The sequence below is a fragment of the Cervus canadensis genome, chromosome 7, assembly GCF_019320065.1.
Source record: "Cervus canadensis isolate Bull #8, Minnesota chromosome 7, ASM1932006v1, whole genome shotgun sequence".
Taxonomy (NCBI): Eukaryota; Metazoa; Chordata; class Mammalia; order Artiodactyla; family Cervidae; genus Cervus; species Cervus canadensis.
The window spans coordinates 66,886,734-66,898,969 of NC_057392.1; the positions used below are offsets into that span (position 1 = coordinate 66,886,734).

The 12,236-nt window shown below is 32.8% G+C and overlaps 1 protein-coding gene across 8 annotated transcripts in view; it reads right to left on the reverse strand.

The window, feature by feature from the left end:
- NAALADL2 (N-acetylated alpha-linked acidic dipeptidase like 2) overlaps nt 1–12,236 on the reverse strand; it is a 1,484,447-nt gene that overhangs the window by 416,977 nt on the left and 1,055,234 nt on the right. For all 8 annotated transcript variants that reach the window (XM_043473697.1, XM_043473696.1, XM_043473703.1 and 5 more), the window contains one exon: nt 10,176–10,295. In XM_043473697.1, coding sequence (XP_043329632.1) covers nt 10,176–10,295 — 120 coding nt within the window. The remainder of the gene's footprint in view (nt 1–10,175; nt 10,296–12,236) is intronic.

Sequence of the window (12,236 nt, forward strand, 5' to 3'; positions counted from 1 at the left end):
ATACCTTTTGTGGTTTCATACAAATGTACAGTAGTTTTTGTTTTGTTTTTTTCCCATAGGAAACATGCTACTTGATAGAGATTTCATTAACTCTGTGGATCATTTTAGGTAGTATGGGCATTTTAACAATACTAATTCTTCCAATTCAAGAACATTGAATATCTTTCTATTTAGTTGTGTATTCTTCTACCTTTTTTCATCAAGCTCTTATAGTTTTCAGTGTACAGGTCTTTCCCCTCTTTGGTTAAATTTATTCCTAAATACTTTACTGTTTTCAATGCTATCCTAAATGGCATTACTTTTTAGATTTCTCTTTCAGATAATTTGTATTTAATGCACAGAAACAAATTACTTTATTAAAGAACTACGCAAAACAATGTCCAAACATATCAACAATATTTTGTCAATAGAATACAAAATTGCTTAACATGCCACTTGAGAAAGAACAAGTGAAAATACGTAAACAACCTAGACTCCACTGATGGATGAATGGATAAAGAAGATGTGATGTATGTATAATAAAGAAGGACAAACCTGACTTCATATCGAATCAATACCTTTAGTTCTAACCCTGGTACTCTGTCGCCTGTGTTTAGTCATGCTTGCTCTGCATCTTTGTAAAAAAATGTTGCCTATAGCCTGAAATAATACATCATGGCCCATTCTCAATGCTCTGACCTTTAAGAGTATAACTCTTTTCCATTCTTATAGAGATACAAAATATCCAGAATAGAAAATAACAATTATATTATTGAAAGCTTATAGGAACATTGTGATCAGACCCATGTACAGAGCTGCAAGAACAAATGAGTTCGCATTTTAATATTTCCTTCCCTTTTAGCATAAATAAGCCTAAATTCTAACTTGAGAAAGTGGGTTCTTTGGGACACTAGTCCACCATCTTCTCAGTCCATTGACTTTTCAAATACAATTTGTATACCTTGCCCCAACAACTTCTCTCTCAATTTCTTGGCCAGTCATGTGGCAAGCAGTATAAATTTGGACTTGGTGACATACATACACAATGGAATATTACTCAACCACAAAAATGTCATGATATTTGTGACAACATGGATGAAACCTGAAGCTATTACACTAAGTGAAATAAGTCAGACAAAGAAAGATAAATACCATATGATTTCATTCATATGTTGAACCTAAAAGAATAAAACCAGTGAAAAAAAAATAAAATAAAAAGAAACTCACAGATACAGAGATCAGATTAGTGGTTACCAGAGAGGAAGGAGGTTGGCAGGTGGGTGAAATGAGTGAGGGGGTCAACTCTATGGGAAAAGATGACAACTGCAATTGCAGTGGTGAACACTATGTAGTACATACAAATGTTGAATTATAATGCTGCATATCTGAATGACATGTACTTAGAAAGAGAAATAACAAATCAAAAAAGCATAACTACTCAATTTATCAAAGGTAAGCATGTGCCAATAGATTATACAATTACCCCAGTACTTATATTTGAAAAGTGATTAAAAAAAACAATAAGCCCATGTTTGTTTAAACCAATTTTATTACTCATAAATATTCTACATAAAATGTCATGTGTCAGAATGGTAAAGCATTAATTATTATTGTGGTTGCTATGCAGATTATTAACTGATGGTATAAGTGGTAGGTCTTTAAAACAGATTAAATATCAGATGGGAAAAATAATTCAGCAGAGCAAATTTTACTTTTTTTAAACTAACATGTATAGCTCTGCATTAAAGATGCCGTGTAAGTGAAACAATTTTATGTAACTTGTCAAAAATGATGATTTACTAATAACTCTCCTCAGTAATCTGCCTGAAATGCAGGAGACCTGGATTTGATCCCTGGGTTGGGAAGATCCCCTGGAGGAGGGCATGGCAACCCACTCCAATATTCTTGCCTGGAGAATGCCCACGGACAGAGGAGCCTGGCAGGCTGCAGTCCATGAGGTCGCTAAGAGTCAGATACAACTAAATGACTAAGCATAGTCACTAAGCATAGCTCCTCAGTAAAATGGCCTTTCCTTTGAGTCCTGTAGAGGTCTAGTGTCCAAAAAGTCACAGGCAATAAGTCAGCTCTAGCCATTTTAAAAATGTGATGTTCATTCTGATGGTATAAATATGTTCAATCTAAATTTCTTAATACCTCAATTTGTTTGCACTGGTCTTTGGCTATATAGTTCACGTATTTAAATCAACTGCCTTCTGAAATTCAGGGTTTTAGCCAGAATCTCAGTAAGACTTCCCTTGATATCTAGATTTAAATAAAAAGGGATTTACAAATTGTCAGCGTATCCTGAACAGAAAACCTTGTAAAACAGTAATAAACTGGAGGAATTGCTTGGTGTTAACACAAAGTAAACCTTGTAAACCTAGGAGATAGATAAACCTGCCAATAGAATCACAATTTTAAATGTGAGACTTTATTGAAGTGGTAAATTAGCGGAAGAAAGGGTTTTAAATCAGTTTATTGGTCTTTATGGTCACTTAAGTTGACTACTTGTAGCCGAAACTGCAGAAAGGAAGATAAATTAAGTAGAATCCACTAAAAAGAGTTGGAATTCATAGTGAACAGAGTGCAAAATATGTCTACTTAAAAAATAAAAGATAAAAACAAAAATTACACCATGTGTCATAAAAGACAAGTCAGTGCAAGAATATTTCAGTCAATTTAACTCATATTTTAAAGAAAGAAGAATAGAAAATAAGTTTTGTTTCAGTACTGTCCATCACAATTATCAACAACAGAGAGAAAAAGACAGCTATTTCAATTCTACCACCCTATCTTCTGTACTCAACCACTGTGCATTTTGGTCAGTAAAAGGGACTAAATTATGTCCTATCCAAACTGAGGTTGAAATCTAATCTCCAGTGTGACTGTAATTGGAGACAAGGCCTTCAAGAAAGTAATTGAAAGTGAAAATGTTAGTCGCTCAGTCATATCCAACTCTTTGCTACCCCACAGACAGTAGCCTGCCAGGCTCCTCTGTCTGGGGAATTTTCCAGGCAAGAACACTGGAGTGGGTAGCCTTGCCCTTCTCGAGGGGATCTTCCCAACCCAGGGATCAAACCCAGGTTTCCCACATCTGAGCCCAAGAAGTTAATTAAGGTTAAATGAGATCATAAGGTGGATGCTCTAATTCAACAGGACAATTGTTTTTATAAAAGGAGAAAGATATACCAGGAATGGGTACATTCTGATGAAAAGGCCATTTGAGGCCACAGTGAGTAGGTGACTGGCTGCAAATCAAGCAAACAGGCTTGAGGAGAATCAATGCTACCTGCAGCTTATCTTGGACTTCCAACTTTCAGAACTGTGAGAAAATAAATTTCTGTTTTTTAAGGTACCTAATCTATGGTATTTTGTTATGACTGCCCTAGCAAACTAGGGTTTTATTTTATTTTATTTTTAATTCTAGCATGTATATGCTTATATTCAAGACAAAAACTGTTCACCAATAACTCTGTTACTGAAAATCAGGGTCCTCTTAACTGAAGAATTGAACCAATAAGCTTCTGCAGCTAATATATCTCTTGTGGATTGTTTTTATATTATATAGAATAGGGGCATGGTCAGGCAGAAGGCAAACAGCACTTCGGCAGTCAGTAACAACCACACAAGTACCATGGCAGACATAATTGTGGCAGTCCAGTGCCCCTCAACACAAGACGAAAAGAGCAGAAGCGTAACAACATTACACTTGATTTGGTGGTGGAAATAGGAAACATCAGTTTGTGTGATCTGAAAAGAAGCACTGGTAGTTCAATAAAAGAGTTTGTTTTCATGATCAAAATACAGATGTCTGAAAAGACAGATACTGGGTACATTCAAACTTTGTGCCATGGTTATTTAATGAATAATTTTGAATTAACTCAATGATTTCTTTCCTGTGTACCCCAGTATACACATATCACAATCACCCCTACATTTTAGTTAGTCATACATGTCTTATATGGTAAAATCCTAAACTCCTGGGCAAGAGAGGCACTTCATCTACGTATGATGTGCCCTACACAACTGAAGCAATTGTATGTAGTTGGGTTCTCTATAAATATTAATCACATGATAGAACTCTGAAACAGACTGGGGATATCCACAATGAAATCATACTGTAGTTTGATTCTGGGCTCAATCCTCTAATGAATTTAGTTGAAATTAAATATATGTACTATATTTGCTGGTGTGCAGTTTTTGGTATATAAAAAATAAGACATATTAAAAAACACATCCTACAAATAAGTCTTTGCTACTTTTTCAGGCTTTTTAAAAAATCACTGTCTATTCCGTGGACAGTTAAAAAATTGATGTGATTGTTTAGTTTTGATCAGGTTTGCAAGCTTCTGGCAGATACTTCAAAAGGAACATTTAAGCAGAACATATCTAGATTGACTACTTTCATATGTATGGATGCTTCAGGCTTCCTCAAAATAACTTCTTAGATTTTCAACGCTATTTACTTGAGAGTCACAGAACACTGGCTAATACATGGATGATCAAATTCTGCTTTTCTGAAGGCAAAAATCAATACTTTCTGTGATCTATGAAAGATTATTTCAAAAAACAAAGGTTAAATAGCAATATATATGGAGAAAGAGCATATGCTTGTGTTGCATCCTAATATTTAAAACTACTATTTGGTAAGAAATCTTATCTTCAATTTCATAACCTATTTTGCATGAAGGCAACTGCTTATCATTAATAAAAAGTCAATGACCTTACATCCTTTACTAAATGTTTAAGGGGTCAGTTGACTTTTTTTTTTTCAAGAAAGAGCTTTTTTCTAAGAAAATGTATCTTACAAAGGATCTTTTATTCCCTATTTATTCAGGGGACCTGGGTATGGGGACTTCACTCATCTCCACAGAACATTCTATAGTTGCCAGAAGAATGAAAAACATAAATGTAATAAAGACTCAAATGTTTGTGGACAACATAGTGGGTTATAAAGTTATTAAATGCTCCTTAAGCATCAATACTAGATTTAAACTAAGTTCACCAGTTTTACACAATAAGATATAGGAACAATAAATGCTGTACAAAAGATTTACAAAGAGAAACTGATAAAAAATTAATACAGCGATTAATAAGAGAGTGAAAAGTCACACCACAGACTGGGAGAATAATTCACAATATATAACCAACAAAAGACTTGTATCGAGAATATAGAAAGAACTGACAAATTGATAAGAAAAAGAATAAGTGAGAAGGTGTTCAATATTAGTAATCATCAGAGAAATTAAAATTAAAACCTCCAAATATACCACCATACATTCATGAGAATGATAGAACCAAATGTTGGGGATGACCTGGAGCAACTGCGACATTCAAACATTCATGCTGGTGGAGGTGTCACTGGTATAAGTCCTTTAGAAAACCTGTCGGGCAGTGTCAACTAAAGTTAAACACAAGGCAACCTGATGACCTAGCAATTCCACTTCTATATAAATATTCAAGAAAAAGGAGTACACACATTCTACCAACCCATGAGAATAATAGCAACAACTAACTCATTATAGCTGAAAACTGGAAACAATCATATAAATCCAAATGACTATCAACCACAGAGTCAAAATTAGGAGATTCACATCTGAATCCTTTAAGGTACCATGCAGATGAGTTTTTTTTTTTCTTAACTAAAAGTTAATTTGTAACTATTTTACTAGATTTTTATCAAAAATCCTTTGTTTCATATGACTGACATACTTTTGTGATGTCTATAATACACACTTTAGCATTACTATTACAGGAAAATATTTTTAAATTATTTCCCTATATTTTTCAGAATAAAATGTCAATATTAAGTATAATATTAATATGATATGAATATTTTCACAAAAGACAGGTAATTTATCATTAAAAAATACATATATTTATTTTTTAAATGGAAAATTTAAATAAATATTAATATTTATTTTGTAATTTTTTGTTTTTAAATTCTCACACTTATAAGCTTATTTTAAGTGAACTAATGATTTTTACTTTATAAAAATATTTATTACACAAAAGAACAGAAAAGCATATTTAAAATAGCTACAAAAGTTCCAGAAAAAGTTGACCATATAAAAACCTTGGCTATTGCTCCTTATTACCGCTTGATGTGTAAGTCATTGGCAAATTATTGCTACTTTCAGAAGACAAAATAATTTGTTAGTTACCAGCATTTTAGCTTAGAAAAATTAAGTACTTTGAAATAATTTTTTCAAGCTATAATGAAAATTTCCAAATAAACCCAAAAGAAGAGAGAGCAGAGCAGTACAATGAACTCTCATGTTGCAATTACCCAACCTTGGTAGCTATCAACTTTCTTATTGTTCCTTGGGCAATTTTTTAAAAATCAAGTTTTCAAGAATCCCAGGAAAATCCTTTAAACACTGCAGCGAATTAAGATTAAAAAAGATTTCTGAATCTTTGAAAGATTCCATCATTTAGGATGGAATCATTCCTTTCACTTAGGATGATTTAGTTCAACTTTATTGGGCTAACCCCAGGGAAATAGTTTATTCTCTCAAACCAAAGTTAGAATATCAAACCAGAGTCCAAAGTTACTGCATTCATCCTAATCATGACTCACTGTTTCCTTAATGGTCTAGCAAGATGTTGTAGAACTGCTGGCACATGTAACAACATGCATAGATCTTAAAAATCATTATGCTATGGAAAAGACACAACACACAAATGGCAGCATACCGTATGATTCCTTTTTTTACGGTATTTTGAAAGACAAAATTACAAGGGACAGAAGTCAGATCAGTGTTTACCAGGAACTGGAGATGAAGGGAGGAGACTGAATACAAAGGGATTTGATGGGACTTTTGTGAGTGATAGGAATTCTGTATAGCTTGATTGTGGTGGTGCTTCAATAAATATATATATTTGTCAAGAAGCATCAAGCTGTACACACAAGAGGGGAGAATATTATAAGCATAAATTATACCTCATTTTACCTAGTAAGTCTTAAATAAAAACAAACAAACAAAAATCCTTACTAAACTGTCTGATGGATGACGTATAGAGAAGTCTACTATCTTTCTTGATTGGAATAACACATTACTAACGAAGTTTAAGCTGTTTAAGATGTTTGATTTAGGAAAACCTTTTCATATTTTTGGTATTCATCAAGGTTCTAATTCAATAAAATAGTCTGTACTGTGTCTTTTTTTCCTTAAATAAATGCAGTAATAATAAATGCATTAATTATTTAAAATTATTTAAAAATAATATTATTTATTATTAAATAAATTTAATAAATTAATTAAATTTATTAAATAAAATTATTTAAAAATAATAAATACATTAATTATTTAAAAATTCCACCTAACAGATTGATGTCCACCACATGAACTTAGCAAGGTCTTCAAGAATTTGTACTTGCTATACAAGATTACTCAATTCTATACATTCTTTTGTCATCTTCAATCTAGTCAGCATGCTTTCTTTATAGAAAATATTGCTCCATGTTGAATCACTCTGAATGTGTTCTGTTGCTTAATTGGGTAGGGGGAGGTGAAGTTGTACTGGATTATATGGGACATGACATTTGTATATGGTAAGGATTTAAATAAACTAATGAAATATAAAGATACTAAAGACTGATAAAATATTTTTGTCTTTGTAAGTGAAGTTAAATTATGTCCTGATGTTACAATTAAGTTCTTTCTTTGAAAGGAGCATTTTAAATATTTCTTTTATATGCCACTGGCACCCCACTCCAGTGCTCTCGCCTGGAAAATCCCATGGATGGAGGAGCCTGGGGGGCTGCAGTCCATGGGGTCACGAAGAGTCGGACACGACTGAGCAACTCCACTTTCACTTTTCACTTTCATGCATTGGAGAAGGAAATGGCAACCCACTCCAGCGTTCTTGCCTGGAGAATCCCAGGGACGGGGGAGCCTGGTGGACTGCTGTCTATGGGGTCACATAGAGTTGGACACGACTGAAGTGACTTAGCAGCAGCAGCAGCAGCAGCATTATATTAATTAAATCATACACTTTATTGAGGATTGTTTCCTTTGTTTTTTTTGACTTTTATATTTTTAAGGTACTTATATATCTTAAAGAAAAATGTGACATTAAAATTTTGTATACAAATATACAGTGAATTATCATATTTGTTCTATATTAATAGCATAAATATATATAGGTAAGTAAACCCCACTATTTTAGATTATGCCATGGTTTGTTTGAACTTATGATAATCCTACCCTTCCAAATTATTCTATAGAACACACACACAGACACAGCTCAACTCAAAGAAGTTTTCTTTCACTACAGATTCCTGTTCATTCTTAGGTTAGTATTAATATAATTATTTTCAAATATAGAACAAAATGTTTCCTCTACCAACAAATAAGGATGTACATCTGCCATTATTGGAAATCATGCCATATCCTCAGACTTTTAGGTTAGATTGTAAACTATTTCACAGCTGTCTATTATAAGATGTACAAAGACATTTTAAATAATATCATATTTGCAGACTTTTTTTAGAGTTAATATTAGTATAGGTAGATAGTTCTAAGGACTATAAAGTCCTTAACAGTTTATTTATTTTTGTATATTAATTTAAGTGATTACATATCTTTAAAGATTCTTAAATAGGAAAATTGTAATACAAGAGAAGGAAAAGACATCATTTTTAAACTAACTGGATATTAGAGCTCATAATTTCTTCTTCCTGTTAACCCACTTACTCAGGAATATCTTAACTTCCTAAGAGAGACATCTACAACTGACTCTCCTCTTGAGCCTTTTTTCCCAGGTGTTTAAGAAAGTCAGAGAATTGGAAGCAGTAAAAGGGCAGGAGGGACTCACTTATAGACCTGGATATGATTTAGGACATACACATTGACGTTTACTGCTGCTGCTAAGTCGCTTCAGTCGTGTCCGACTCTGTGAGACCCCATAGACGGCAGCCCACCAGGCTCCCCCGTCCCTGGGATTCTCCAGGCAAGAACACTGGAGTGGGTTGCCATTTCCTCCTCCAATGCATGAAAGTGAAAAGTGAAAGTGAAGTTGCTTAGTCATGTCCGACTCTCAGCGACCCCATGGACTGCAGCCTACCAGGCTCCTCTAACTATGGGATTTTCCAGACAAGAGTACTGGAGTGGGGTGCCATTGTCTTCTCTGACATTGAGGTTTAGCTGATCTTAAATGTACAGATTTATCTATTTCATCTTTCATAATGTCTTCATTATTATACTACATATGGAAATGTCAATGAAACCTATTAAACTAGAAAATACTTCATGAAAGTTATAAGGTGTTAGTTTGCATTACATTTCAAACAAGAATTAAGGCTAATTCAAACCACTGTTCATTCCCTCTCTCTTTTTCTAATTCAGTGTCTGTGATACTGCAAACTCTGTGGACATCTAAAAGGTCATTTTCTAATACATATCATTAGCCCTTGGAATCGGGAGGAAGCCACCCTAGAGTAGTGGCATGATTGCTTTCATTTCTAGACATAACACATGTCATCTGGGTGAAAGTCATAGAAAGAGTATAGAAACAAAAGTGTGAATTCTACCCATATAAGAGGAAATATGTTCCAAAAATTTATTCAAAACAGATGAGAAGTAACTAAATTTAAAAATAAATAAATAGATAACTATAGTAAGACATTATCACAAACTGCATGAATTTTTTTCAAGGTACTTTTAGGAAAAAATACAATTTCTTTTTCCATAATTTTTTTTTTTCAAACAATACTTTCCAAGTATCTTGAATCAAGTTCTCATTATATTCTAGGAATAAGACACAGGTCCTGCTATGAGGAGGCTTACCCCATGGTTGAAAACATAGAAGAGGACCCACATTTACTCAAAACATAACTGAAGAAGAAATCCCCAAGTAACCAAGTTTATCACAACATGCCAAAATTGGCAGAATTGGGACTTTAAGCACTAAATTCAATTTTTAAGAAATAAATGTACATTTTTACACACATTCTCTATAGATGTATAATTCACACCTACAACTATAACCATAAAAGTGTAGTAAATAAAGAATTTCAGAACATAGGACATCGGTTGAAGAGACGATGATAAAAAGTCAGGAATAAATCATTCCTTAAAACACTTATGGATAGTTTCATGTATATTTAAAAAAAATAAAAATATTAAGAAATGCCAGATTATGGAGAAAAAGGCAGTTTTACAAAATCATTTTATGAAAGTGGTTCATCTTACCTCAGCTACCAGTTGCTGAAGAGATGGTGAAGCAACAGAGTGGAGACTTGAGTTACCCCTTACAGGACTGTGGAGACTAATGTAAGCCACAACATTTCTCTGCAGAACCTTCTTGAAATCCTGAAATTTTTAAAAAAAAAAAGAAAAGAAAGAAAAATATTTCTTTAAGATAAATAAAAGTGACATATTCCACTTTACCAGTTACATGTTGAAAAATAAACACATCCTACTTAAAATCATTACCTTGCATAATACTTTATATTTTGTATTTAAAGCGATCTCTTACTACTTAAGAGTACTCAAGGATCATAAATGTATTTTAAATAACAGTAGTAAGGGTAGTATTTAAATATTTAAATATAATATTTAAAATGCATTTTAAATAAGTATACGCCTTATTGTATATTCATACAATATACAACACAATATTTTAAAGCATGTTCATGTCCCTCAAAAATGTAAAAGTTTAAGAGAAAAATATCCTTGTATGGTTTATATAGTATGAGATTCAACTTCAGAATACAGGATGGAATATTTGCTCTAGGACAGCATTTAATTTTATAGACTTTGAACTAGAGAACAGACATGGATAAATCACTTCAGTGTTTAATAAAACCAGTCCTTTCCTTTGGAGTGTTGAGCTACATTTTGCACGAAGTGGCTCTTTATTCTGAACAAAATAGGGAATAATACAATTGTGGCCCTGCACACATTACCTGAAATAAAACCTGATGCATTTCACCCATAAACTAGCATAAAATGATTCAGTAGATTAGTTATTCCACTTCTCTGCTAAACCCAAATTCCAAAAATTGAAGACCACTGATCCTATTGATAAGTTACCACTAAGAAGCCCTTCTGTTATTTTCTTCCTTTTCCTACACAAATATTTAATGAGTAATTATCACGGTGGTAGTTCTATAGGAATAGCCTAAAAATTATATTACTTCATGCCTTAAAAATATTTTTTTCTTCTTCCAACACTATCAGATGAAAGTCTGCAAAGGCTTATATACCCAGCATATCAATATTATTCCTAGTTTATGTTGAAAATTCAGTTACACCTCTGTAAAATAAGTGAAAAGATACTTCATTTAAAAATAAATATTTTGAATAGAAATGATAAACTTTAAGCTTAAGTACTCTGCTTTACACATAATGTTATCAAAAATGTTCATTATTACACAAGATCTATAAAAAATAAAAAACAGCTTCTATTAACATACTACCACACTGATAATGTCTATAAGTCAGTCCATTTAATTCTCATGAGAACCTCATAACATAGACATTAGTACACTTTTAGGAGGAATCAAGCCTTGGAGAAATTACTCTTGCCTAAGATCACATGTTCTATTGTACAGAAGATTTGAACTCTGATTTCTTTGATTGCAAAATCTATATTATTTCCATAATAGCCTGAGATGAAGATTCTTCACAGGAGAGATGGTACTTTTTTTTAAAGAACCTATTTAGTAGAATGTCATAATTCTCTTCAAGGATCAAAAGCAGTATTGAGTCAAATATCTAATAACTCTATCATTACAAATTCCATCTGACCAATATAGCCTAATCCTTTTAATTATAACTCTGTATTTCAAGGGGATCCTGAGCAAAACAAAATTAGAAAGGGCATTATGACCTGTCAACAAGTGCTTTCCTCACTCATCTTCATTAGGGAATGTATTTAGTGCACAAATTGGTTTCATCTAAAAGAAAAAAGTCTTCCATTTTCACAAAAAGTAGGCTTGATAAGAGTAGACAGAACAGGAAAACTAACAGTTTTCTAAATTCCTCCTCAACCCGATTGTTACAAAAATACTCCATGGACTATACTGACATAATCGAAGATACAGTAGTTTACAATAGTACGGGCTAATAGTATGGGCTAATAATTAAATTATACAGTATTCATTATTTTCTTCATTATACATTTTTGTTCATCTAGTCATGGAAAAAGCCAGAAGTGATTAGGTGTATAATTATTTGTCAAATATGCATATACACATAAATACTTTAAGACAGAGGTCTCTAACCTTTTTGAATAGGAAGAGCATTTTC